We start from the raw sequence: 26992 nt of genomic DNA on the forward strand, positions 1-26992 counted from the left end.
GGCTTAAACTGCTGAGGTAACTGCCTGCATATAACCTCACTATCTAACTTACTATCTAATTTACTATGCAGATTACTATGTGACCACTACATCCAGCCTATCTCCACCAATATTGCTTCGTCTGCGTATGTTATCACATCAAATGATTCCCCCTATTCAATTCTATCTCTCTCAATTTATTCAACCATGTTCTCTCAAATATTTATTCAGTTTGATCAACCTCTGCTCCGGGTAAAACTGCTGAGGTAAGTGCCTGTATATAACCATACAATCCAACTTACTATGTAGCTCACTATGTAGCTCACTATGTAGCCAACTAGATCTCTACTGAGCCCACTATATCTCCACCAATATTTCTTCATTTATCCGTATTTATATACTAATCGATAGCCTCTATTCAAATTTACCTTCTTCAACTTATTCAATCATGTTCCCTCAAAATATTACCACTCTTTGGTGCAGCCTCTGTCATGGCTGAACTGCTGACCCAAGTGCCTGCATATAACCTCATTATCTAGCTCGCCATATAATTTACTATGCAGCTTACTATACAACTCACTGTCTACCTTACTATGCAGCTTACTATGAGAACACTACACCCAGTGTATCTCCACTAATATTGCCTCGTTCACCGATATCACCGTCTCACATAATTTTCTCTACTCTGATACATCATATTCATTTTATCTGTTCTTGTTCTCTCAAATATTCGTCCAGTTTGATTGACCTTCTTCCCTTGGTTAAACTGCTGAGGTGAGTGCCTGCATATAACCTCACTATATAGCTCTCTATGCAACTCCCTATATAGTTCTCTATGCAACTCCCTATATAACTTACTATGTAGCTTACTAAGCAGCTCATTATACAGCTCATTATACAGCTCACTATCTAACTTACTATCCAGTTTACTATGTGAATATTACATCTAGTGTATCTCCACCACTATTGCTTCGTTCACCGATATCACGACCTCATCCAATTCTCTCTACTCCAATAAGTCCTATCCATTTTATCTGACCTTATTAACTCAGATATTCATTCACTTTGATACACCGATGCCCTGGCTTGAACTGCTGAGGTAAGTGCCTGCATATAACCTCACTATGTAACCTACCATGTAACTTACTATGCAGCTCACTATGCAGCTCACTATTTGACCACTTCCAGAATATCTGCACCAATATCGCTTAGTCCACTGATGTTACTACCTTACACAATGCCTTCTATTCTAATTCATTATATTCGATCTATTCCACCAACCTAACTTATATTTTCATGCACTTCATTCCACCTCAGTCCTGGTGGCACTGCTGGCGCACGTATCTGCATATACCCTCTACTGCTTTCCATGCAGCTTACTCTGTAGCCTACTCAAACACCACTGCATCTAACGGATCTCACCAGACATTTATCCGTCAAAGTTGCACACCAAGTATCTATGTGGCTTATCATGAAAGTTACTGACATTATAGGTGACCCTGGACTCTTGCAACCCACCTTGTGATAGGAATGCATGAATATCCGGTATATTTGGAAACATTCAAGGGATGAGAAACGCATAGGATGACTAAACCCCTCACTCCGACTAAGCCCCTTACTTTGACTAAGTCCCTTACACCTACTGCGCCTCTCGAAACATCTGAGCCATGGCCTCAGTGTACCCCTCATACCAACTGGAAAAATCCCCCACAGACCCCACTACCCAGATCCTATAAAGTTCGGGGTGTCTCCACCACACAGAAACAAGTCAATCCCTCACCACCTTCACTACTCTCCTCCCTCTCCAATCCACCACCATGAATCTCCACAAAACCCCCCTTTTCGGCCACACCTTTCCGTTAGAAATTTTTGAGATGATAGTTTCCTACCTACCACTTCCCACAGTCGCCGAATTGATGAAATCGAAGGATACCAATCTTGCTTTGGCGGCGCGGAGACGCTATTACTCAAATATTCAATTGAACTTCAAAAAACTGCCACACGAAGATGGCTACTCCAGTGTGACTGATGAGGTCCTCGTCATGAAGATTTCAGAATTTGAGGCGTTAGTAAATAGCGATACGTTCGACCAGCTTATCATTAAGGAGCTTAGCATTGTGGTAGAGATGGATATTGTAGATTTCACGTTCCTCCACGGAAAAGTATTCACCAAGGCATCCTCAATTGTCATCGATGTCAAATTATGGCTTGACCTGGAGCAGGGGGAGCCCGAGGAGCTCCACTGGAACTGGTTACCATCTTCGCCCCTGGTACAGGAGTGCATCCGAGAAATATCCATTAATTATGCTTATATTGATCCGGATGTACCAGCTTTGCCCTCCAACTTGCGCATGCTTTCCTTCCTATACAACTATGACAATTGGAATGAGAATGATTATGGTATTATTCCAAGGATTGTTTTTCCACCAAATCTTCAAACGGTTGATTCGAGAATCCCCTGGGTTTCAATGCCAACGTATACCGGCCTCCCTTCAACTTTGAAGATATTGATGCTAGAGAATGTCTTGGACTTTTCTGTCAAGGCCTTCAACAAGCTAAACTTTCCCGATTTGAAATATTTGCGATTAAAAAACATCTCTAACGTGACGGAGATCAACGATCATTTTAAACTTCCCTTGCTGTTGAAGATTTTGGAACTTGAGAGTCTAAACATCACTAACTTCGAGCAACAGACATTACCTCTGGGGTTGCAGGGGTTATCCATCAGCAATTGTCCTTTAAGAAAGTTTCGTGTGGATACATTTCCGGATTCCCTCAAAGAGTTGAACTTAGTCGAGACGGATATCCCATCGTCTGAGATCGGCATTATCAAATTTCCTCCCAGCTTTGTTTCTTTACTGGTTACGCACACCCGGTTAGCATCGCTAGATTTTGTCAACTCACTACCGGGGTCTTTAGAAATCCTCAACCTCCGCAGTAATTCCTTTGTTCGTTTAAATGGTGAAGCTGCGGACAGTACCAGGTCACATCAAATCAAGTTTCCTGAAAATCTCCAGAATCTTTATCTCGAAGATACTGAGCATCTATTTACTCTTTACTCGCCAGGAGACCTTGTTTTTCCTCCGAGCTTGAGGGATTTAAACCTTGGAAGCAAGAAAATGGATTCGGTTGAAGGATTAAAACCCCTTCCGCCAGCATTGAACTCTTTAAACTTGCGCTACAATAATTTAGTCTCAGTTGAAGGGCTCAGACTTCCACCGGCATTGAACCACTTAGACTTGAGTTTTAATCGTTTGGTCTCAATCAACGAACTCGATCTTCCGCCAGCATTGACCTCTTTAAACTTGGGCTTCAATAAGTTGAACTTAGTTAAAGGGCTCAATCTTCTGTCAGCATTAACCTCCTTAAACTTGAGATCCAATGGGTTGGACTCAGTTAAAGGGCTCAATCTTCCACCAGGATTGACCTCCTTAGACTTGAGCTCCAATACGTTGATCTCAGTCGAGGGACTCGATATTCCGCCGAGATTAACCCATTTATACTTGAGCGGCAATAGTCTTCAACAATTTTCAAAGACACTACCTGAAAGTATTGAAACCATTTCCCTTGGTTATAATAAATTGAAAGAATTGGTGAACTTTCACCTTCCGGTGAATTGTACCGAGCTTAATCTCTCTGGCAATCCACTTCAAAAACTCCAAATTTCCAATGCACATGACCCAGATTTGAAACTCCAAGATTTAACTTTAAATGAAGTCGCCATTACCACGCTCAGTGATATATCTCCTCTTCCGCAAAGTCTCACTTCCTTGGGTATTGTGTTTGTCGAAGTAAGCTCCTTGTCGGGGATTCTGTTTCCTACAGGGCTAACTTGGTTAGGTGTATTTGAGACCAAGTTGACTTCATTGAAAAACGTCAAGTTCCCTCCTTACTTGGAAGAACTACATCTCCTGAGAAATCAAATATCCAGCTTAGCCAATGTCCATTTTCCGAATAGTCTAACTAAGTTGGAGCTTTTTGATAACAAGATTACCACAATCGACGCCGTACGGCTTCCTCCAAAATTGAAGATATTGAACTTGGCAGGAAACGAAATTAGCGCTATTAATGAGTTGCAATTGCCCGAACTCCTCGAAAAGTTAAGTTTGGCGGACCAAAAGTGTGATACTCCGCATAATCCTGTTTCCACTCGCAAATCTTTCAAATTGGGCAAGTTTAACTTCTTAAAGGCCTCGTCAAAGAGTTCCAAGGCACCTGGGAAAAAGGGCTTATCGAGCCTCACCGGGTTAACTAAACTTCCCTCAAAATTGGAGTATTTAGGTCTAAATGGAAACAACTTGTCTGAGAAGGCCGTCCAACACTTGGAGTTCCCAGCAAGTTTGTCACAATTACTCATCTATGATAACGCATTTGACAATTATGATCGATGGGAAAGAAAAATCAAGTTGACACACCCGGGGATGCTGTTCAAGTTGTGAATTGGAGTTTTATAACTTTTTTTCGGTACTGAGAATGATGTAATGGGTAGCGATAGTGAGGATTTGGTGTAGGGAGATGAATTCATGGAACGAGACGCTTAACAAGAAGTCATTTATAGCAATATATGTATTTATATTGAACTTCTTTTTTTCTAAGTGTGCCTGCTTTACAGTCTAATACGGTAAACAGTGCTGATTAATTGACCTCTTGAAACCGAAGTCAACATGAGACTATACCATAATCCTATACTCCATTACGTCAAAGTATTGGCTGAGATAGCACCGCTTTTCGCAAGGTTAGCTCTGTCTCCTCTCTTTACTCGTGCATATGGCATATTGCTCAACCCATTATTCTGTATACTCCTTGTTTTCTGTGATATCTCATCCACCTTAGGTATCTCCTTCAATTTCCATGACAACAGGTGATAGTATCCTCCCATAACCTCACCCATATCTTCGTTGCTCTGGTCATACCCTCTCGGTACACCCCTGTTTCTCCTTGATCTGTTAATTACTGCGGTCTAAGATTCAACTTTACAGAAACCATATTCACACAGCCTTGCAACAGCACAAGCATGATCGTTCGAAGTACTAGATCCTTTGAGTCCAGTGGCCAGGCCGCTTAAATATCTCACCCTGTTTCTACTTTAGCGTATCCTGCACATATTGTATGACAACATATTACATGACACTTTAGACATGAGGTCCTACATGTGACATGCAATACTTTGTGCGTATATACGTACCGTATTAGAACGGCAATTGTTTAGTTTACCTTTTTGACGCATCTCTATCTCCATAGTACAACCATCCCTGTACTAGAAGTTCAATTTATTAATAATTTAGTTAGTGCATCACGTGAATGACCAATTATCTAAATGATGCCAGGTCTACTTGAATACAAAAATCTTAGTATCGATGCATGAACGTGATAAAAAATGTCTGTGAGGTTAAATGACTTCTTCAAAACACTTGGCATGCATAATTGGAAGTGAAATATTTGATTTCTGCAGTATAAACCCCTATAACAGTAGCTTTTAGATCAAGAAAAAATACTACAGACTGAGCAATATGTGGTAGACACGAATATAAAGCGTTTTCCCCACATTAGCTTGGACATGTTAAGTAACCAAACCGCACTACACACTTATGTTATAGGGATAGACCCCGGGTCGGAATGGAATTTTCTCCGCCGAGAAAGATCAAGTTTTTCCTCTCTTTGGCTACCAATTATAGGTGAGTGCATTTTTGTGGAGATCGACGGGAAAATCGATCTATAAAGAGCTCATCGCATGTACATGCAGGTCTCCCGAGACTAAATTGTATGGTGGAAACCAACGACCAAGACGGGTGGGTTACAAAACATAATTATAGAAGAGAAACATCCATTTCTACGCCAAGATTTTGTCAAGTAGTGGGGTGATAAACGGCATGCAGTTTCTTCATTATCAAAACGCCGTACTGCAGATATTGTCTAATGGCATACGAGACGCACCCTTTTCAAAGAGGGATTTTCACGCCTCAGCTTGCATACCAACTCCCAGCTCTGCAGGAAATACACTCGTAAGAAACACATATCACAGGAGTGGAACACTTTACTGGAAAGTAAAAAGTAACTTAGAGAATTTATCCTGGGCAAAGATCAGTTTGATAGGTGAGAAAGCCAGGCACTGGTGTTCCGTACTCACATCGCCTGTGATGCAGGTAAAGAGCTAAATTATTTCCGTGTGCGGAAGGTATTTCAGATGCTGACCCCTATCATGCTAAACAGGTTCAGGGGATTTACTTTACAAATCATGCGTCGTGGATGTTCTTCGGACTACATGAACCTTTGCCTTAATTCGGGGTGGCATGGTATGCATTTTATGGCAGTTACTTCAGTATTGTGCGTCGCCAATATTATTTGGCTTGCATAGATCCGTCCCCTTATTCGAAGTGTCGTAATTTAATTATTTTTATGGTATAAAAGAACCCCTTCGCCCACTTTTAGGTAATATATCATGCTAACAATTAACAAATTCACTCTTTCATCATGTACCTGTTTAACTCTAGCTATCCCGGTACTGGCGTTGAAATTTCATCCAGTCAATGCACAATGACTAAATTACCAGGTTGTCAAAAACCTGACGTAATGAATTCTGGTACCAATGTTCTGTGGCTGCCTATGAAACTCTTGGTATCTTTCTTGTTTGCAGTAGCAGGAGTTTTAGGTGGGATTGTTCCAAGCTTTGTTGATTCCAATGAACCGGTTTATCTCAACGCGACAGCATACAGTGGCACTGATGTAGTCATAGTTGAAACAGTCGATGCTGTACTTGAAACAGCGTTCGCAAAATTTGAGAAGGGTGTTGATATTACTGACAATGTATTCATAGTCGAAAGCTTGGGTTATCAGTTGTCGAATATTTCTTTCCCAGCTAATGCTACAGTTAAGAGGTGGAATGCAAACAATGTACCACTTGGTACACACTTCACTCAAAGATAAGTAGCCCAACAAGGAAAATGGTGGTCGGCGTGGTATCCAGCAAGTTGCCCAATATACAATGGGCTTGGTGATAATGACATTAAGAGAACTGTGAGCTGGAGCATGTCGTATGGCTGGTCAGCCAGCGCGGGCTTTGACTTCGGTTTCGGAAGCGGGTCTTCATTGAGTATGGGTGTCACAATTACTAAGAGTAATACTCAGGGTGGTCTGGAAGAGTACGTTATCCCTGCACATGGTGTCGGCCAGGTATGGCAGCATCAGTTAATGGTGTGGCAAGACCAGCAAACTCAAGACTGTGTCAAGAAGCACTACGGATCGGGTGGTCTTAAATGTGGTCCGTGGAGTGGATATATCCATGCAGACATTCCGGTTGATGGAGGCTCAGTACATTCGTGGAGTTCGGGGTATAACAATGTCGACACAAGCAGATGTGGCTGAAACACGTTATTAAGACCGATATCACAAGTAGCTGTATCCACTGATACACTCTGTTAGTGTATGGTGTAAGTCGGCTTGCTTATGGATAAGTGCACATGAGGTCAATATTTGAAATCCTTTGTGTGGTACATTTTTTGGAATATAGACATTCTTCAAACTTTTTTTCTTTACCGTTATACTTATTATCAAAATTTGCAAAATATTAAATTTACTATGGAGGTCATACCTGTACCTCAGTTCAGTCAAATAGTAAACCAGGCGGTCTTCCACAATCACAGCCAAACTGGACATACAGAAAAGTCATTTCTGTCTGGTACCCAATCCCTGTTACTCCTCTTTATTGTACTAATATCAATGGTTATCGTATTAGGACGTCCAACTTGTATCACCGGGGTAAACGTGTTAAGGATGATTTTATGCATATGTGTCGTTGGGATACTTCGGCTCACTTAGATACTTTTCTTCATTCTGACTGGCGTAATAAAGCTACCCCTATGGAATACAAGGACCTCTCCTCCTTCTTTATGATTATATATCTTGTGCGTAAAGTAACCAAAAAGTTTTCTAGACAGTTATTGCTATTTACTTGTATTCACACCTCCCTGGTTAAATGGCACATTTGATACATTGACCTACATTTTTTAAATATTTATATATCCCTACAGTTTGATCCACCCTATGCTCTGCGTAAAACTACTGAGGCAGCTGCCTGCATATGGCCTCTCTATGTATCTTATCATGTAGCTCCGTATATAGCTTACTATGCAGCTCTATGTGGCTCACTAAGCAGCTCACTATGCAGCCCACTATGCAGCTCACTATCTAACTTACTATGCAGTTTACTATGTATATTATACTTAGTGTACCTCCACCAATATTGCTTCGTTCATCCATATCACTACTTCACTTAATTATCCCTAATTTATTAAACTTGTCATATTTAATATATATTGACAAATAATTGCCATCATGACATTTGTGGTATATCTAGTACGTAATTGTTGATGCTGTTAGCTAGCTAAAAGAAAGTACTTCTCATCGGTAAGGTATACACAAAGAGAGGCGGAGTCGAAGTTATATACTGAGGGCCGGAAACAGTATCATTATTAATAGACGACAGTAGATTGTAGGATCTTTTTGAGGAAGGTATGATACAGAAAAGTCCGATGATCGGTAGTTGTATAGATTATAATCCGATTGGGGGTAGGATATCGGCCGATAGCATCTGATTAGTTACATGGCACCTTTACTACAGTAATAGCAAAGCATTTAGCCACTCGGATGCTTTCCCAGTAACTGGTATGTGTGTTTCCGGAGGTATGCTGACTATAATCTTCACAGCCATTTCTAGCTTCCTGGGATCGTACAAAAATTTCCATCACCTACCCTTCTAGACGAACCTTGTTTTATCCATAACAAATAGCGCTTGTCTACCAAATACTTTTCCACGATGATAATAGAGTGTCTTGTCGAATATTACAAGTGCACACAAAAAACCTTCTGGTTAAATTCCATTTGTAGCTCTTCTGTGTCTAGTCCAAATACTAACAATTCAAGCACCCCGACGGTCCTTAAAGTGTGACTATCCGAACCCAAATAATAGACTATATAACGCTTTAGGTAACCAACAGATTCTATCGCTTCAGTGAGAATGTGTCCAGATTCCAAGGATCTAGGGTTGTATTTATCACTCCGATGCCATCTACAGAGAGGTAACAAAACATTGTATATTTACAGGAAGTTGGCTCGATGAAACAAGGACGTTGAGCTTAGTTTTCGATTTTGGCCAAGATGTCTCTGTCTCTGAACAAAGTGTACTCTTCCCCACCGACCTTGATGACCTCACCGCCGAAGGCTGGAATCAAGACAGAGTCACCGGCCTTGACACCAACTGGGGTAACAACACCAGACTCGGTTGGGTAGCCTGGACCGGTGGCAATAACGGTAGCCTCGTTCAACTTCTGCTGGTTAGCGTCCGGGATGTATAAACCGGATGCGGTCTGAGTCTTTTGCTTCAAACGCTGGACGAGGACACGATCGAGGGTTGGCTTCAAGGCGCCGATAGATTTGATGATGGAGGAGGAAGACTGCAGGGTTAGTATTAGTTCGACAAAGAGGATAGACAGGCACATACCATTGTGTTTGGTTGGTTGGTAGTTACTACTTATAGATGGATGGACCTTCTGTGATTCATTTATGGTGTTTCCCCAGGTCACCCTCCATGCCGGCTCGATTCCGTCGAATTTTCCACAGGCTTCGGACGAGCGGGTAACACCAGTCCCGTCTGCTCTTGGGCGGGCAGCTCCCATACACACAATAGACACCTACAAATACTACTTATATAATTAATGAGATATACTATCCTTTTAATCAGGAATATTTTGGTAACCATACAGCCGGGCTTATGCTTCCCTAACTTTTCAAAGCTGGAAATGGCGGTAATGAGGCGCAGGTCCTGTGAAAGGGTAGGCTAGTGCGGTCAAGCCCGTAAACCGAACATTACAGTTTAAACTAGTATAGGAGAATCACCTGTAACATAAATAGATACAATTAACGGGAATCATGGTCATGAATAGTTCAACGAGTAAAGAATAAGTGCATGGAAAACAATTTTGATAGAGAAAAAAATGAACCAATATTACATACTGGAAATTGGTAGGTGACAAAAAGAAAAAAAAGGCACAGAAGAGAAAGTGCAGGGTACGGGAAAGGCACACCATAAAAGGCAGAGCCAAAGAAACCGGAATTTCGATCAGATTTCAAGTTCACTCACTAATCTCTGACCTTTGAGAAGACCAACATAACTCTGCTCGGCAAATAAATTTGAACAAAATTCGCACGTCCATTCCACTCCATATCTGTGGTAAAGTACTCCGTTTCCGCCGAAACACGCGCATGGCCGCCAAACTCTTCCGCGTCACTATTCAACACGACCTGGTACACACCCGGCACGTTAACACCGATCCTGTAATCCACAAAGCTCTCGGTCGGGTGGAAGTTGAGCACAAACAACAAGCCATTGCGCTCGAACGCAATCACCTTATCGTTCTCGTTCTTTAACGAAACATACGTGGAGTCAGAGCCCAAGTAATCATACTTTGTGTCGAGGTGCTGGAGCGCAGCGTCAAAGCGCCACAAGAACTTGTAGCGCAAGAGATCGTCACGCACGAGATTGAATTGGCGGCGTGCGTAGTGGTACGAGTCGCCGTTGCCCACACGCGGAAAGTCGAGCCACTCTGGGTGGCCAAACTCGTTGCCCTCAAAGTTGAGGTAGCCCTCGCCACCGAGCCCGTGCGTGATGCCGCGGATCATCTTGTGGAGTGCCATCCCACGGTCCACTACCGGCGTTAATTCGCTGAGTACCGACATATGCGTGTACATCTGTGCGTCCATCAACCAGAACGCGAGAGTCTTGTCGCCCACGAGTGCCTGGTCATGCAGCTCTGCATACGCAATGACAGGCTCGCGCCAGCGGCGGTTGGTAAGCGTGTGTACAATCGCGCCCATGTCCCAGTCCTGGTCCTGGGTGGTTTTGAGAAGCTTGATCCACATGTCAGGGAGCGCCATTGCGAGGCGGAAATCAAAGCCAACACCGCCAATGTTGCGCGCGAGACAGAGTGTCGGCATGCCGGAAACGTCCTCCGCAATTGTGAGGTACTGCGAGTCATCGCGCGCGCCAAGCTCACGCACAAGCTGGTTCGCGAGCATAAGGTACACCACTGCGTCCTCATCCACATCCGGGTTGAAGTACTCATGGTAGCCACCCGAAAAGCCTCCCTTCTCTCCCGCCCCGTGGTGATGGTAAAGCATCAGGGTCACCCCATCAAAACGGAACCCGTCGAAGCGGAACTCGTCGATGTAGTAGCGGAGGTTCGACAAGAGGAAGCGGAGCACCTCGTAGCTGCCGTAGTTGAAGATCTTGGAGTCCCAGAGCGGATGGTCGCCCTTCGCGCCGTCGTGGAAGTATTGGTGGTCGGAGCCGTCAAAGCGATTGAGCCCGTCCGCAACGTTCTTGGACGCGTGTGAGTGAACCACGTCGAGGAGAACGCGGATCCCCAAGCCGTGTGCGGTGTCCACGAGGCGCTTGAGCTGCTCGGGCGTACCGTAGCGCGAAGACACGGCAAAGAAGTTGGTTACCTGGTAGCCAAACGACGCGTAGTACGCATGTTCCATTACCGCCATTAACTGGATGGTATTGTAGCCGAGCTTGTGGATGAGTGGAAGAATGTTGTCGGTAAACTCGTCGTACAGCGCGACCTTTGGGTCAGGCGACGAGATCCCGACATGGGCCTCGTAGATCTTGGGAGCGGACGCGATGTGCGGGCGCTCGTGGCGGAACGTGTAGCGCGCGGCGGGTTCGGGGTTCCAAAAGCGCGCCTCATAGACGAGATCAGTCGTGCGCGTCGCGTCCGGCTGCGTTGCACGAGAGATCCATGCAGGAAGGCGGTCCACGGTGGAGCCGTCCGGTAACGTGAGCCGTACCTTTACGCGCGAATCGTGAGCGATGGCAAAGTCGCCCGCGACAGGCGCTATGCGCACGTTGAAGCATCCGTATGCGTCCTTTTGCATCAGGTGGCGCGTACCGTCCCAGTCGTTGAAGTCACCGACAAGCGCCGCTGCGGTTGCATTTGGCGCCCACTCCTTGTAGGAGATGGTCTTGGTTGCATCATCCGCATGGAGTCCGTACGTCGTGTAGGAGTTGGCAACGTTGAGAATTCCGCCTTCGGTGGAGGTGAAGGTTTCGAGCCAGGCGTTGGCCTTGGTTGTGCGCGAGAGGAGATCTGCCGCGTACGGGGTGAGGTACGGGTCGATGTCGAGGGCGCCTTGAACAAGAGGAGAACCGGACATGGCTAAGGAAGATGAGTGAGAAATGAAAACGATTAGCGATTCTTACTGTTGGTAGGAGCTAGAGCTGGATGTAATGAGCTGGTACACTGGCTGTGGATTGAGATCTGGCGTTTCGAGAGGGATTACGGTCTGAGCTGCTGAAGGTAGCGGAGGAGTGTTAGCAATTATGGCTGATAGCTATAGAAGTGATAGCGATAGAATTGTTATGAACAATATGATATCTTAAATAGCCAGGGAATCTTTGCGATGGAGGCCGAGAATTCCCCAAGCTTTTCCGAAAAAAAAGGGGGTGGGCGGGGTCGTGCGGTTAGGAACTCCGAGTCGTGCGGCATGCTGCATGGAAAGTCCCTGTTGGGTGGGACGAGGGGAAGCGCGGAGTGTCAGCCCACGCACTAACAGGACTAGACGAGCCCCATTAAGCGTGAATGGAGTAATTGTTTCCAGAGTTTTGAGACTTTTTGACCTCTCTAGTTTTCAGTTTTGTTTACGGAGAGCATGAAGTGGGGTTGTTCGGGTGAGTCTTGTAAAGCAGTGACGTAGCATGCGCGTACTTAAACAAGTGTTGGGTTCAACGTCACGGCGTGTATGACGGAATTATCGTTTTACATTCACACGTCCCAAGGATTCTCCTTAGTTTAATGCGAATCATTTCAAATGACTCTACGACACTACGGGATCATGGTAGATTCTTGTCTGCGTTTCAACAATGGGGTATATACTAGGTGCAGCCAGGAAGCAATACTTATAGACATCTGACGTGATGCCTCGGGGATGGTTCAATGATCAGAGTTCATCTTGGGTACATGGATTACTATCACCTTTCCCTTAATATTATTTTTGATTAATAATGAGTCTGATGAAAGGTCATATATCAGAGACTTCAGCTCTCTGACAAATCTCAATCAAATAAGCATCACTCGTAAGCAGCGGACCCTGTGCCTCAGTCACTGTATACCGCATTCACCAAGCTCAAATATTTGAAAATACTGGCTTATATCTGCATAAATAGAGCAGGGAATTAACGAAAAAAAAATTGCTAAAGATTATGCGCAATTTATAACTTCTCCACTGGAAATATTAAACACTACCAACGAGAATTAATACTAAACGGAAAGCTAGAGTTGAAGCTGTACGAAGGATTTTAGTCTCTAATAGCTACAACACAAAAGACGTAAAATTCAAATACTTTTTTTAGAGGGAAATAGACAGGGTAAACACAGGTGAAACAAACTAGGATAGCAACTAACCATGCACACGACTAACAGTCTCTTAATCGGAAAAGTAGATGTACTATGCAAATTCCGGTAGAACCAGGGCTCCACTTTAGTAGTACTCTCTATAGTTCTCCGAGCACTGGTATACATTTACGTTGCTATCCTGGTGGTAGTTTGTTGCAAGCATCATCCTATGTGGGTGGAACGCAATGCTCGACAAGTAGCTAGAGGTCCTGTTGCTCAAATAGCTATATGGATTCTTGAGGTTCGCCAACATGTCCCCCGACGTCGTCCAGATCGCTAACGATTTCGATGCCGTCGCCACAATTGGTGCGTGCTCGTGCACCTCGACGCACCTCATGGTCTTCCCAGGGTAGGCCTCCCAGGACGTCACAGGCTCATCGGCACGGATATCCCAGAGGCTGACAGAGCCATCAGAAGTCCCGCTGACCAACTCTCTGTAACCACCTCTTTGCATGTGGACATTTCTTACAAAGCCCCTGGTGTTTTGCGGTTTCCATAACTTCACCATCGAGTCACGAGAGTCTAAACGGCGGTCATACACCCTCAAACTCCCGTCCGTGAATCCGGCAACAAAGACGTTACCCGCCACCTGGTCAGAGGTCAAAGAGGAAATAGACGAGGGAGACCTGGCGGGAATATCCACCACACAGAGTTCCCTAGGGGCGTCCCAGATACGGATTATCTTCACATCGCCACTCACGAGCAAAGACCCACGCGACTGCTGCCACTCGGATATCAATCCCGTCGTCTTGGAGGTGAGGAGAATGTCTGTGAGGGCTCTCCAGGCAGAAACTAGCTCAACCTTCTCCGATTCGTAAAAGTCTCGATAGATCTTTACTACACCGTCAGATGAACCCGTCATGAGCAACGGCGAGTCATCCTCGTTGATGAACTTCATATCAGTGATCTTGGTTCCAAAGGGGTTACCATTGGAGAACCGGCTCACCACGGTCTGCTCTTCCCAGTCCCACACGGTGATGTTGTCTTTTACGTCACTCGACACCAAGTAGCTTTCAAACTGCATGAATTTCATGAGCCCGGGCTGCGTCTTGTTTTCCAAAAACCCACTGGGTTTCCAGTTTCCGCGAATTGCAAGCTGTTTCTGTGGTTGGGTTTCCTGGATGATTGCTTCGTTGCGGTTACGACGCCACAACCGTTTAATGTACTCATCGGAGCCCGGTTCATCCAGCTCCGAGGCACGCATCTGCGGTTCTTGGAAGTACTCACAGGAATACTTGAAGAAGTTGGAGGTGAAAAGGAGGGAAGGCTCGCGGTTCAACACACGGGGGGTGTATCTTGGTGTCTTGGGCTGGTATTCGGAACCGTAATGGGCCGGGACCGAAGAGTTGAGAATCTTGTTAAACTTGAGCTTTTCTGTCGTTTCACCGTTAAGCTGGAAGGTCTGTAGCATTCGCGGAAGTAAGTTGAATAGCTTTCCAGTGATGGAGTTGTCCGCCGTGTCACCCAAGTTGGGGTTACTCTGGGACGAACTGAGCCTGTGATCTGGTCTGTGTACAACAATGTTGATATTTCGGGCGCCATTCAAGGCGCTGACGCTTTTGGTTCCACCGTTGAGACTCAACTGCGTTCTCTGGTCCAACACGGCTGGTTTCGACGACCTCTCGAGCAAGTAGCCCGCCATTTCGCGAACCACAGCACCCAAGTCGGCATTGCTCTTCAAGCTGAAAATCACGTAGTCAATCACTTCCTCAGCCATGCCCTTGACCTCGCTGTGTGGATCCTGTGAGAGGATGAGGAGGATCTTCCACACCGAACTGAAGACGGTCCCGTAGGTGGGAGACTTTTTCCTGACCTCTGGAAGCATGGTTGAGTTATCAAGGAGCACAATCTCTTCTTCGAGCTGGCTGAAGGCGGTGATGAGGAAGAAGTTGAGGTAGGCGGCGACAAATTTGGAAAAGAATATGAGGATCTCCTTTCTCACCATGGACGAGCCATCTCCAACAAGCCCAAGAGTGGAGATTGCGAGCTTCACGTACTGGTTTTGGATCTCCGGTTTGGTTTCATCGACCGCAATGAAATTTGTGAGGGCCATGACAATAGATGTCCTCACCTCCGGGATAGGGTCATTGAGGGATTTCACCAAGCGGGCAAGCAATCCCTCCTTCACCACGATCCATTTGCCCTCGGGGTAGTCGATCCACAACTGGGATAAGAGTAACAGACACCACTGACGTAATAGCGGATTCTCGCTATGCTCAACCATGAGGAGCAAATTGTGGATAAGTTCGACAGAGAAGATCAAACGTTGTCCGTTTTTGAAATCCTTGATGAACAACGTCAAGATAAAGGCACTCATTGCCTTGTGGTTGTCGTTAATCAACACCTGGTTGGTGTTAAGAATGAGGTAGAAGTAGTTGTAGCCCTTGTCGCGGCATAACTCCTGTTGGGTGTTAACGTGGTCAATGGACATGATGCGGGCCCAGATAAAGACGAGCAGCGGCTTGAGCTCCTGGGCCGGCGACTGGAGGAGCTTGAGAACGTAGGGAGAGATACCGATGGAGAGGGAGAGGTAGACCGCCCAGGGACCAAGGTCTAGGAAACTGGAGAGGAGAATGAGGGCTCGCAAGCGATGGACCTGCGAGAGGAGGACTTGGAGGACCGTTGGGAGCTGTTCCGGAGGGGTACGGGAGGCAGAACCGTACTTGAGCCACATTTCGAACGCCGTGAGGTGCTGTTCGAAAAAGGTGGAGTGCTGGTAGTTGGAAATCTCCGCAGGGATCGCCTTCGCGGCTTCACCGACCGTTCCATTCGCATTGCCGTTGGCGGTATTGCCATTGACCACTAGCACAGCAGTGCCTACACTCTCGGCAACCGGCGCTGGGTTCTTCAACAACTGTGAAAGCACCTGATCAATCGCAAGGTCCCACGACTCCCACATGTGGTGGTTCTTGACCGCTTCCGGTAACGGCGGATCGCTGATCGGGTTACAGTTGTGGAACGGCATGATGCGCTTGGCGAGGAGAAAGTTGCGGAACAATGCCGCAACCATCAAGTCCTGTCTGAACAACTTCTTAAAGAGCGGCCGTGACAACAAGGACCACGCGATGGTGTCTGTTATGGCGGTGAAAATCCAGTTCAACTCGCCTAGCGGTGTCCGTCGGTCGGTGAGCTTACCCGGGATGACAATGTTGCCGTTCAGCGATGTGAGGAGCTGCGCGTAGTGGTTATTCGACAACGGCGACTGCATGATGAACCACTTGATGGAAACCTCTATCGGACACGTGAGGCAGCACGAAAAGAGGTCAGCAGGAAGGTCAGGGTTCATGGGGAGAATCTCGTTTGACCGGCAGGCCGCGAGCTGAATGCAATCGATGTAGGCAGAGGTGGGCGATGGCGCCGAGACGTCGTGGTTGCCCTCGTTGTCATCGTCAATGCGCTTTTGCACAAACTTTTTGAAGTTTGACACGATGTTTCCGGCACTGTTGCAGTCGTAGACAAAGATGCACGGTGCCCCCAACCAGGTCTGCAAATCATAGAGTGAGATGGGAATGTACTGGGTGTAGCCTCGATTGAAAACCCAAATTTCGCCGCTGGTGGTGGGCTGGGGTACCCCGTGGCCGTTGTAATGGAACAAAATGCGTTCCTCTTTGGCGTTACGCCTGAGGGTGTTGCAGAAGCGCTTCATGTCCTCCACGCACGGATCAAGCGACTGTTTGTACCGCGTTCTCAATGAAAGCGTCTCGTACTGTGACTGGAGGTTCTTACCGATGGTCTCAATAGCCTTTTTTGTGTCACTGAAATCAGCAGGGTCCACCCAGGACTCGAGTTTGGCACAGGGATGCGTCTTCATCACGTCTGGTGGGTCTACACCGAGATTGAGGCACAACACGAGCGCGGCCGAAACCGTCTTTTGGCGTTCCTTCATCACCTTCCAATCAGGAATCGGCTGGTAGTTCTTTATGTTGGTAAGCACTTCCTCTTCTGTTACAGGATTCCCGTTGGTATGATGCCGCTTGTCGTCAAAGTAGATGTAGAACGTGCTAGCGAGAAGGCTCATGAAAGTTTCTGAGTTGTAGTCCTCGTCTAGGCCATGGCGGACGTGCGAATTAAGCGGTTTGTAGACATGCTCCGGGGGATTATTCATGACTGGCACTCTAATGGGAGGGAGGGAAAGGCAAGTAAATACGGGGGGATGAAGCGGCAATTTGAAGCAGTTTTGATAGCTGCTTATCTTAGCCGCCGTGTCGATAAAAGAATGACGGAGCGGTAAGGGAACGACCGAGGGGAAGCACGCTGCAGGATTTTTCACCTGGAACAATGTAGGAGAAGACTGAGCATAGAAGTTTTGGGAATTTAAAATCTCTTTCTAGCGAATACTCAGATAAAAGCCATCAGAATGGATCTCACGATAAAGATTACTTTGGCAATTGTTCTAGTATGACGGGTTAGTGGCAGGTGCACCGGAGGTTCGAGCTGGTCACGCCATCGTGCTCTGGTAGGGTTTCCATGTGGGTAGGGAAGCTTTGACGGAGTTATGCTCCATCCTGTTAACTTGTTTAGCAGAGAAATAAGACAGGAAATTTTACAATGAATGAACTTTGATATCTACACCATCTATATCTGAAATCTTAAGCTTAAATGGGCTTACTGTTTTATCTTGACCAACAACCTCCGAAGTTGAGATTCTCGGGGCACAAGTGCCTGCTTCCACGTGGACGCACGAAAATGCGTCATAATACATTACTGCATTGGACATGTTGGAGTGCTCCTCCATGTATGTATCTCAACGACAAGACGGAGGAAGAACATGATACCATCCATTTTTTTAACTCCACGATTATCCTTAAATTGTTTTTCCTGATTCGTAGTACGGATTTCGTGGCCAAGTTGGCTAAGGCGTGTGACTGTTAATCACAAGATCGTGAGTTCGACCCTCACCGAGATCGTATTTGTTTTTGGTTTACTCGATCAAGAGTGATTGTTCTTTTTTTGGGTGAGAGACTCTTTTATGGTTACAGAAGAATTTTGATCTTACGGGAGATATACAGAGATTTGGCGCGGCCAAATGCAAGACGGTTAGGCCGCCGAGACCCTTGCAGCACTCCCCATAGCTTCTGATCGACACTGAACCAAAAGTATTGGCCAGAGCACACGGATTTGACTCTTTAAACTTTAATACCGGAATTTGAGGCTTGATATATTAAATAGTGGTGGATATATTATTCATTGAAAGGGTAAGAAACCAGGCATAGGTACAGTCTAGGCGGAATGTGGAGTACATCATTGCTCTCATCTGAAACTACCAGTGTATGGACTAATACTAACCAATTACTAAAATTCTGGTTTATATCACGGTATTGATTTGTGCATAATGATTTATAAGCTCGTGATGTATGGCCATGACCAAGGGTATCCCCAGGACTCTCTTCCGCTTTTTTAACTGCTTATTTCCCTAACTTATTCATACAAATCAGTACACAGAATACTAAGCCCAGTAAAACCGATATACTCACCTCATTGTGTTACAATCCGTATCTATTTGGACTAACCGAAATCTTTTTCAAGTGCTGTATTTCATAGCTGAGCCTATTTACGATTGTGATATTTTATATTTATGGCTTTCCGGATTAAAAGCACGTCATTCGAGTCTTATCGTCAAGCATATCTCCTCCTAATAGATAAGGTATAATAGTAGAGTGTGTAGGTTGGGTGCAGATGATTGCATTTCTAGCCTGCTTCGCGTGCTGTGGCTTGCAGGTACTCCGCAGAAGATTAGCGTTACACACCTCCGCAGAACCAACCAAGTTTCTCAGCTGCTTCGTACATGCTTACTAATTATCGATAAATCTCGGTGTTTTTGGTTTAAATTTTTTTTAATTCACTCAATCTTCAGTATTGGTCCTTACCCCCGGGGCCCCATGAGGTTGGTATCCGAATATCAGAGTATATAAATGGTGCGTCTGTGCACTTCAAGAGCAAATCACCCAGCAATACAAACACACTCAAAATGTCCCCACCAACTGCTACCACCACCGATGAAATAATCCATTCCTTGAAGGCTACCAACCTCAATAATATCGCCGATGAGGGCAAAGAAATCCTCGTCGATTTGACGAAGGGAAAGCCAGCAGGTGGTTATTCTCCCTTTGCTCACCTCCTTCCAGCTCCAACCCTCGCTCGTTACAAGAAGTACGGTATTGATACTAGCAAGGGTTACCCTGAAGCCCCACCTCAAAGTGAAATCCCAACCTTTGTCGACGAAGCCTATGCGGTCAGAAGCGAAGGATTCCTGTACGTCGAGCGTGGGAAGAATGCCGACCCCGAGAAGAAGGCATTGTTTGGAGCAGCCACCGAGGTTCGTCACTTGACCAAGCACATCGGGACCGAGATTGTCGGATTGCAGTTACAAGCCTTGACGGACCAACAGAGAGATGAATTGGCCCTCTTGATCGCCGAAAGAGTGGTGGTCTTCTTCCGCGATCAGGACTTGTCTCCTCAGAAGCAATTGGAGTTAGGCGAGTACTACGGCCAGGTGGAGAAGCATCCACAGGCTGTGCACGTTCCAGGTCTTCCAGGTATCACCATTATTTGGCCAGAGTATTACTACCAAACCGGTGTTAAGAATTCCTTTAAGCGTATCGGATACACGGGTGTTTGGCACACTGACTTGGTCCATGAACACCAACCAGCGGGGATTACCCATCTTCATAACGACACCATCCCCGAGGTTGGTGGTGACACGGTTTGGTCCTCTGGCTATGCGGCGTACGATAAGTTGTCACCTGCATTGCAGAAGTTTTTGGACGGCAAGAAGGCTGTTTATGTTTCGGCTCACAGTTACTTTGACAGGAATGATCCATTGAACGGGAAAAAGCGTGTCGAAAGAGAGCACCCTATTGTCAGAACCCACCCAGTCACCGGGTGGAAGTCTCTCTATCTCAACCGTGCCATGACCGACAGAATTGTTGGGTTGGAGCCGGGCGAGTCGAAGGTGCTTTTGGAGTACTTGTTTGGAGTGTTTGAAAAGAACTTGGATATTCAAGTACGTTTTAACTGGAAGCCAACAAAGAAGGGGTTAGGAACATCTGCCTTGTGGGACAACAGAGTTTCGCAGCATAATGCCATCTGGGATTATGAAAACACCGAACCGCGTCACGGAACCCGAGTAACATCGTTAGCTGACCTTCCTCACTTTGACCCGGAGTCCAAGTCGCAGCGCCAAAGCTTGGGATTGTCTCTTGATTAACCTGAGACATTGAAGTTACTGGCTTGGTCGATAAATATCTAACCCAGTTTTGGGGGACTCAAATTCAAATCACATGGATTGGTTTTTTACAGTGCACGGTTCGGTCACTGTTGATCAATGAGATAAGGGTATGTATGAATAAATATCCTTTGCTTAAAGTGCCTTGTTTTAATAGACTAGCTGTATTAAAAATAATATTTACTACGCAATATATGATATTCGAAAAAATGACATCTCGGTACCCTTCCATCAAGGCGATCCTATCTCTAGCCTGGCTAAGCTTTACTTACCCCAAGAGCTACCACACATTAGCTTGGCGATTGTGCTAAATTCGCCAAATTTATCAGGTATCAAGCCTCTCTCTACAATTTTTTTTTTAATAGAGAGAAGCATGATTCATCAGTTTAAACCCTTAGCCATGAATATTAATCGCCCGGCTCTAAACTTCAAAATACCCTAACATGTATCTGTAAATACTAATCCTGTAGTCCGGATGAGGGCCACCCCGCATGCATATTAGTTGACTGGATACCATAAGCTTTAGAACCACTACTCAGACCTAGGAAACGCTGCATCTTTAAAATAAAACATATATCCCCATCTGTCAATAATCCCATAATACTACCGGTTAACCCTTTTTTGACTTGCTCTTAGACAAATCGTGTTACCTCATTGGCCGCACTCTGACAAACACATCCTGCACCACTCATTGTTTAGCTTACATAATCGGCTATCTCGGCCAATTAGGCACAGAAAAGACTCTAACACCAGCTATATACACTCCGAAACAGCTATCCATACACCCCTTCACCCACACCATGTCAGTTTTTGTTAGATCTACCAGATTCGGGATCCCAATGGTAGCCGCTGCCGTTCTCATGAGCGCTCCGGCCATGAACGAGCCCAGACGTCGTTTCTATGAGGATGAGGAACATGTCACGCCGATTCCAGGCACCATAACCGCTCCTTCCGGTACTGAGTTGGAGATTTTGGGTCAAAACACCTTGATAGACGGAATCTCAGTGCGCTCCCCATCCTTCTTGCAAAGCTCGTTCAGAGCCGTCAGATTGCGCCTCAACAGCTTCTTCGAGTCCGTCGAGAGCCTGACCCACGAGGTTGGCACCCAGTACTACAACACAGAGAGAAAGGTCACGTCGACCTTTTCCGAGTTGCGCAGCAGAGATGAGGATTTGCTACCAAACTCGCTCTATGTGGTCACCGCATTCTTGTCTGGTGGGATTGTGGCCAGAAGGAGAGGGATTGTTGCCAGAGCTGTAGCTCCGGTGGTGTTGGGTCTTGCTGCGTTCAAATACTTTTTGCCACAGACTTTCAGCAACACTGCTCGCTTCATCTGGAGCTGGGAGAAGCAGCAGGTGCCAGAACTCGCCGCGAAGCAGGAGGAGGCTGTCAAAACCTTGGAAGGTTTCTCTGAGTCCGTGGAAAAGTCCACTGGACTGGCATTGTCTGCCGTTGAAGGCCAGGTCCAAGGTTTCAGAAAGTCCATTGCTAATGTCACTGGTTTGAACTTAGACGAGGAAGTTTCCAAGAAAAACTAGGGCAGTGGGTCCCATGTGTATATTGAACCAAGCCTGGATGATAGCGCAGGCTGTAGGGGTATGGGTCTGTGGATGTAGCCAGCCGATTAATCTGTACTAGTGTGTATCTTGGCTGATTTTTGAGGTAAGGGAGCATAATTTGTATACCCCTGGATTCGGAATTTAAGTGGTTATAGCCCCAAAACTAGCCACCAGTATCGTTGCAAGAAAAATGAATTGATAAATCATAAGGTTGTATTATTTAAACCCGTATCTTTCGGGCTATAGTACCTTTAGAGGTTTACTGATACTCCTTGTCTTTTACATCCATGGCAGTATTTCTATTAAATATCTGAATTTTTCAAAATACCTAATATATTATCTTGTGAATCCATATTTATACCCCTAAATAATCTTCACGTTTATCGTTATCTTGCCGCCAGAAGTAGTAAAAGTTGTGACTGCACCTGGTTTGTGACTAAGTAGGGGGCGCCGCTCACGCCAAAGTGTCTACCACAAACGCTACATCTTAGGGGAAACGTATTATCACCTCAAAAACAAAAAGGCGTTCAATAACTTGTTTCAGTTATTTTTTCCGTTTCTGTAAATATTTTAATCAAAGCAGTATTGCGAAAAAGAAAATCCTAGTCTGAGGAGTCTCATTTACGCTGAGATAGCTCGACAATGGGGTAACTATACTAAACCTAGCCCCCGGGAAAAATTCAAGTGCAGACTTAATTGATCCTTATAATTGAGAATATTACAATTGCTTTCCTTGGGTATCCAATAGGACAACATATACTAATGGTTACTAGGAGTATTTTTACGAACAGTGGGCTTTCCAGCCGGTACGATGATTCCAGGCTGAACCTAGCCTCATCGAACGATAAAATCTCATCCTTACCCAACACAAATTACTCCATCATCCCTACAAATAATTCTCCTATAAATAAAATGATGGATATGGTGGGGGCCAACGGCCAACAGACCGCCAATTCGCTCCAGAACCGTGTGGGGAAACTCATTAAATACGAGAAAAAAGTCATCAAGCAGCAGGTCGAATTGATAAAGGAGATTACTTCGTGGCTGAATATTGTCCCGAACGAAGAAGCTTCCCAGTTATTGACTGAATTCAAAAAGTGTATCGAAGCCCAGCGGGATATCGAGGAGGAGTTGGTGCATCGCCAGGAAAATGTCCAACTTCAGTTGACCAACGTCCAGAAACGCGAAAAAAAGAATGTTGAGTTGAAGGCAAAACGTAATAAAATGGCCAGGCTGCTAAGAGACCAGGAGAGCAAGAGTGGTACGACTACAAAAACCACGTTGACGAAGGAGTCTCTCGAAGAATTAGATCTCTCAGCCGATGTGGTGGAAGAACAGTACGTTCGAGCCATCAATACGTCGTTAAAAAGTGCCCTCGTTGATTATGTTTTCAGTTTGCAATCGATTTCGGCAAAACTTAGAGAGACTTCGGGGGCGTTCTTTTCCTATTTAAACAGCAATCCCTCCATAAACTACAAGAAGAGCATCTTTGGGGGCTTGGACAACGGGTATCTACCCCAAGCCCGCACTCCATATGCCAACGATACCGAGAACATTGGAGCTGGGAACTATAGACCTTTGAAGGACACAGTCGTTTTCCCTTCCACTCCACCCTTGAAACCACACAATCTGTTTCTCAAGCCTAAATCGAGACTAGCCACCCGTGCCACCACACACGACGGAACCTGTGTTGACTGTTTACACCATACCGATGCCCTGGTTAAACGAAGCAATTCGTGTCTTCATCGAGCCCAAACTCGGAATGGAGATCTGTCCAAAACGCTGGCAGAAGAAAAGAGTCATTACATTGCTCCGGGTGGGTTGGCGGGGTTCCGGGTCGAGGGAATGGGAAATCATCAAGAATGGAGTTGACTGCGGGGTGAAACAGTAAGACATGTTATTTTCGGTCAGTAAAAAAGATATGTAGACTAAATTCAGATCCAAAACCAGATTTTGGGTCATATGCATCAAGATTTAAGGTATAAAGTGGTTTACATAACAGACTTGGGCACTAAACACGGGCGTGCTTTGAACGGGTGTGAAATGGCTGGGCTGACTTTCTGGGGGCATTTCATCGTGGAAATCTTCCCTATACACATATAGTTTGTGGTTAAATATTTTTTTACCGATATAACCAAAGGTAGTTCTCATACATACGATGCATCTACCAAACGCTGGAGATAGAGTACACCTGAACAATCCTCGCCACTTGGAATAAACTCCGAGAAAGCAGCAAAGACACAAACTCCGAGAGCTGTTCTGCTGTGTACCCAAAGAGCAGTGAATATTCCATTATAAATAGTCACATTTTTTTTACTGGTTCTTTAGTACTAAATAGCGTAACTCAAAAAGCTGAAACACTGACGGGGATCTGCGCCGGGTCGTTTCTCCACCAGTGCCCGGGAGATCCCCAGGCAAAAACTTTTCCGTAACTCGCCGGGTCATATCGGGTGATAAGTATGGGGAAACAAATAACCTGATCAAAAAGCCATACACCAACCTAAGTTCCAGGAAAACCTGGCATTGAATCAGTGACGTATAATGACAAAAAAGTTGACAGAGGAGGAAAAGCAGCGACGCAAGCCCACAACCCGGGCTTGTGTATTTTGTCATTCCAAACACCTCCAATGTGATTCTAGTACGTATGATTTTGCGTAAACACCCCGAGCTGGTACTAACCTTTAGTCCGTCCGTGCACGAATTGCACCAAGAGAGGCCACCAGGAAACGTGCACAGACATTGTGCGCAGAAAAAACAAATACTTGGCCGTGGAAGGGGAGAAGCCCAAGAAAGTCACTAAACCCAAAACAAAGAAACCCAAGGTGGACTTTGTAGATCCCGTTTCCAACACCACCACGCCTTCTGTGGTGAACTCCCCCCAGACAAACGAGGGGCTGCCGATGGCTGCTATCATTGGGGGTGCCATGGGCAAGTTCTCGTATGTGGGAGTGAGCCCCAGCCAGATCTCTGACCTACCAGCCGGGAATACAAATATGAATGCAGACCCGATGTTTAGTACAAGTCCGATGGTAGACTCTAGTGCAATCGGCAATACAGGCCCCTTAGTTGATGCTACGATGAACGTGGATGAAAATCACAGCACAAATGGCCACACACGCCTGGCACCGAATGGGCCAGATACCTCTCCCAGACTATCATTCCTGGCACGCTCCATGAAACCCACGCTCCTGGGCCTCCCCTCTTCGATGAAGAACAGTCCCCAGGCGAGCCCGGGACAGATGTTTGCTCACCTCAACCCGGCGCTGACCGCGTCCACGCCGCACTCCGACTCCCAGTACTCCAACTTGCCCTTCGACTCGATCTTCACTAACCAGGAGTACGCACAGCTCACAGACCTCATCCTCAAAACGCGTCCGTCGTCGCCCTCTTCCTCGGAAACTGACGTGCTCCAGCCGTACGTGAGCAACATCGATAACACCACCTTCCCACCCAAGCCGCGCAAGGCCATGTTTGAGCTAGGCGGCAGCCCCGTGTCGCTGTCCAACCGCAGAACATTCATCTCTCTTGCGGATATTGAGACAATCCTGCCCGATGACCAGGAAGAAGAAGAAGACCCCAGTGTGCGTTTGTTGCATTCGCTCGCACCTCCCCACGAAGAAGGCATGAGAAAAAACAAGCTGAGCATCAACATATCCGGGAGCACGGTGAGCACGGCCTACCACGAAAACAAACCCCTGCTGCTCCCGTGGAAGTTGGAGTCCAAGTACGTTCCACCGGATGTGTACCGTCAAATCGTCAAAACGCCCCAGGACTTGTACCGTCTCCAGACGTCACCGTTTGAGTATCCGGCTTCGTATCATGCGTTGACGTCTTACTTGAAGCGCCGCTTCCTCAATGAGTACTACGCCAGAGGGGAAATCGAGCTGGGGAAACAGAAGCTCATCATGATCATCCGCAACATCGCCACGTATAGGCCCACGTTCATCTCCACCTACAAGAACCTCATCCTTGACGACTTTATCTACCAGGAGATGTCGCTTCAGCGGTCGCTTCTTGATTACGAGTCCTTCTCCAGGCTCCTTGGCTTGCCCACGTTGTATTGGCGGCGTACAGGCGAGTTGTGCGGGATGTCACTGGAGTTCTCGTCGTTGACGGGCTGGTTCATGCGCAACTTGTACAAGAACGAGGACGGCACCAGTTCGCGCACACGCCGCTTCATCTTCGAGATGATGGATGACGACTCCATCGTAAACTACTTTGAGCTCTTCAAGGGCGTCGCGGTGGGCAATTTGAGCACCCAGATCAAGACCCAGTGCTGTATCTTGAAGGCCCCGGGCTTCCAAATCGGTGGCGCTAACAATAAGTACAATCAGTCGAACCTTAGGTTAAACGAGGAGGACCATGAATCGCGCAAAATCATGTGCCAGTCGGTGTGGACCATCAAGCGCGACTTATTTGACTTGCCGATGTTGATGGTGGGAGTCTTCTTGCCGATCTTGCCCGGAAGTAAGAATGAAATCAAGAAGAGTACGTCCTGGCTGCGGTTCAAATGAGCACCAATGGCTCAACCGAGAAGCGAGCGATGTTTAATACTAAGCAATGATTTGTCGTTGTGAGTCTATCAGTGTAGAAATTACGGGTGGACGGTGCGAATGAGCTGGCTCTCAGCGATCTTGCGCCTCCGGTGTCCTTCAATGAAAGGTTTTCTTTTTTTGGATATATGAAAAGTTAATGGATACTCCTCAACCCCTTCACCAGAGTATGCGGGCTAGTCGGAGGAGAGCGGATTATTGAAACAGCTCGGTATCTTAAGTTAAAAT

At 46.1% G+C, this 26992-nt stretch overlaps 11 protein-coding genes and 1 non-coding gene across 12 annotated transcripts; 7 read left to right on the forward strand and 5 right to left on the reverse strand.

The window, feature by feature from the left end:
* Positions 1–1600: 1600 nt before the first annotated feature.
* Positions 1601–4520, forward strand: BABINDRAFT_160340 (uncharacterized protein). The gene has a single exon (XM_019128175.1). The coding sequence runs from the start codon at positions 1797–1799 to the stop codon at positions 4416–4418; it is 2622 nt and encodes an 873-aa protein (XP_018986220.1). The 5' UTR covers positions 1601–1796; the 3' UTR covers positions 4419–4520.
* Positions 4521–4577: 57 nt separating this feature from the next.
* Positions 4578–4997, reverse strand: BABINDRAFT_160341 (uncharacterized protein; the record flags this gene model as incomplete). The annotated part of the gene is made up of 1 exon (XM_019128176.1): positions 4578–4997. A coding segment is annotated over exon 1 (193 nt), but the record flags the coding sequence as incomplete, so codon positions are not given.
* Positions 4998–6527: 1530 nt separating this feature from the next.
* Positions 6528–7361, forward strand: BABINDRAFT_160342 (uncharacterized protein). The gene has a single exon (XM_019128177.1). The coding sequence runs from the start codon at positions 7006–7008 to the stop codon at positions 7339–7341; it is 336 nt and encodes a 111-aa protein (XP_018986222.1). The 5' UTR covers positions 6528–7005; the 3' UTR covers positions 7342–7361.
* A 1483-nt stretch (positions 7362–8844) lies between these two features.
* Positions 8845–9494, reverse strand: BABINDRAFT_46442 (uncharacterized protein). The gene is made up of 2 exons (XM_019132120.1): positions 9476–9494; positions 8845–9428 (listed from the first exon to the last, which is right to left on the reverse strand). The coding sequence occupies exons 1-2, from the start codon at positions 9476–9478 to the stop codon at positions 9111–9113; spliced, it is 321 nt and encodes a 106-aa protein (XP_018986223.1). The 5' UTR covers positions 9479–9494; the 3' UTR covers positions 8845–9110.
* A 236-nt stretch (positions 9495–9730) lies between these two features.
* Positions 9731–12420, reverse strand: GLC3 (1,4-alpha-glucan branching enzyme). Its single transcript, XM_019128178.1, has one exon. The coding sequence runs from the start codon at positions 12187–12189 to the stop codon at positions 10114–10116; it is 2076 nt and encodes a 691-aa protein (XP_018986224.1). The 5' UTR covers positions 12190–12420; the 3' UTR covers positions 9731–10113.
* Positions 12421–13360: 940 nt separating this feature from the next.
* On the reverse strand, positions 13361–17577 carry KOG1 (ubiquitin-binding TORC1 subunit). The gene has a single exon (XM_019128179.1). The coding sequence runs from the start codon at positions 17530–17532 to the stop codon at positions 13513–13515; it is 4020 nt and encodes a 1339-aa protein (XP_018986225.1). The 5' UTR covers positions 17533–17577; the 3' UTR covers positions 13361–13512.
* A 233-nt stretch (positions 17578–17810) lies between these two features.
* BABINDRAFT_160346 (uncharacterized protein) lies at positions 17811–18215 on the reverse strand. Its single transcript, XM_019128180.1, has one exon. It carries the CDS (start codon positions 18142–18144, stop codon positions 17971–17973), a length of 174 nt encoding a protein of 57 aa, XP_018986226.1. The 5' UTR covers positions 18145–18215; the 3' UTR covers positions 17811–17970.
* A 45-nt stretch (positions 18216–18260) lies between these two features.
* On the forward strand, positions 18261–18334 carry BABINDRAFT_t100. The gene has a single exon. It is a non-coding gene; the product is annotated as a tRNA-Asn (tRNA).
* Positions 18335–19239: 905 nt separating this feature from the next.
* Positions 19240–20761, forward strand: BABINDRAFT_118021 (TauD/TfdA dioxygenase family protein). Its single transcript, XM_019126904.1, has one exon. The coding sequence runs from the start codon at positions 19396–19398 to the stop codon at positions 20632–20634; it is 1239 nt and encodes a 412-aa protein (XP_018986227.1). The 5' UTR covers positions 19240–19395; the 3' UTR covers positions 20635–20761.
* A 700-nt stretch (positions 20762–21461) lies between these two features.
* On the forward strand, positions 21462–22505 carry BABINDRAFT_160347 (uncharacterized protein). Its single transcript, XM_019128181.1, has one exon. The coding sequence runs from the start codon at positions 21492–21494 to the stop codon at positions 22188–22190; it is 699 nt and encodes a 232-aa protein (XP_018986228.1). The 5' UTR covers positions 21462–21491; the 3' UTR covers positions 22191–22505.
* A 324-nt stretch (positions 22506–22829) lies between these two features.
* Positions 22830–24134, forward strand: BABINDRAFT_118031 (uncharacterized protein). The gene is made up of 2 exons (XM_019126905.1): positions 22830–22858; positions 22985–24134. The coding sequence occupies exons 1-2, from the start codon at positions 22854–22856 to the stop codon at positions 24081–24083; spliced, it is 1104 nt and encodes a 367-aa protein (XP_018986229.1). The 5' UTR covers positions 22830–22853; the 3' UTR covers positions 24084–24134.
* A 618-nt stretch (positions 24135–24752) lies between these two features.
* Positions 24753–26725, forward strand: ZCF23 (Zcf23p; the record flags this gene model as incomplete). The annotated part of the gene is made up of 2 exons (XM_019130356.1): positions 24753–24849; positions 24897–26725. The coding sequence occupies 2 exons, from the start codon at positions 24753–24755 to the stop codon at positions 26723–26725; spliced, it is 1926 nt and encodes a 641-aa protein (XP_018986230.1).
* Between the last annotated feature and the right edge of the window lie 267 nt (positions 26726–26992).

This window comes from Babjeviella inositovora (genome assembly GCF_001661335.1).
Source record: "Babjeviella inositovora NRRL Y-12698 unplaced genomic scaffold BABINscaffold_3, whole genome shotgun sequence".
In the NCBI taxonomy this organism is placed as follows: domain Eukaryota; kingdom Fungi; phylum Ascomycota; class Pichiomycetes; order Serinales; genus Babjeviella; species Babjeviella inositovora.

What these genes read in the sequence shown, in the direction of transcription:
- BABINDRAFT_160346 (XM_019128180.1), bottom strand. Translation starts at nt 18,144, where the DNA reads ATGTCCAATGCAGTAATGTATTATGACGCATTTTCGTGCGTCCACGTG.
- BABINDRAFT_160342 (XM_019128177.1), top strand. Translation starts at nt 7,006, where the DNA reads ATGTCGTATGGCTGGTCAGCCAGCGCGGGCTTTGACTTCGGTTTCGGA.
- BABINDRAFT_160340 (XM_019128175.1), top strand. Translation starts at nt 1,797, where the DNA reads ATGAATCTCCACAAAACCCCCCTTTTCGGCCACACCTTTCCGTTAGAA.
- BABINDRAFT_160347 (XM_019128181.1), top strand. Translation starts at nt 21,492, where the DNA reads ATGGTAGCCGCTGCCGTTCTCATGAGCGCTCCGGCCATGAACGAGCCC.
- KOG1 (XM_019128179.1), bottom strand. Translation starts at nt 17,532, where the DNA reads ATGAATAATCCCCCGGAGCATGTCTACAAACCGCTTAATTCGCACGTC.
- BABINDRAFT_118021 (XM_019126904.1), top strand. Translation starts at nt 19,396, where the DNA reads ATGTCCCCACCAACTGCTACCACCACCGATGAAATAATCCATTCCTTG.
- GLC3 (XM_019128178.1), bottom strand. Translation starts at nt 12,189, where the DNA reads ATGTCCGGTTCTCCTCTTGTTCAAGGCGCCCTCGACATCGACCCGTAC.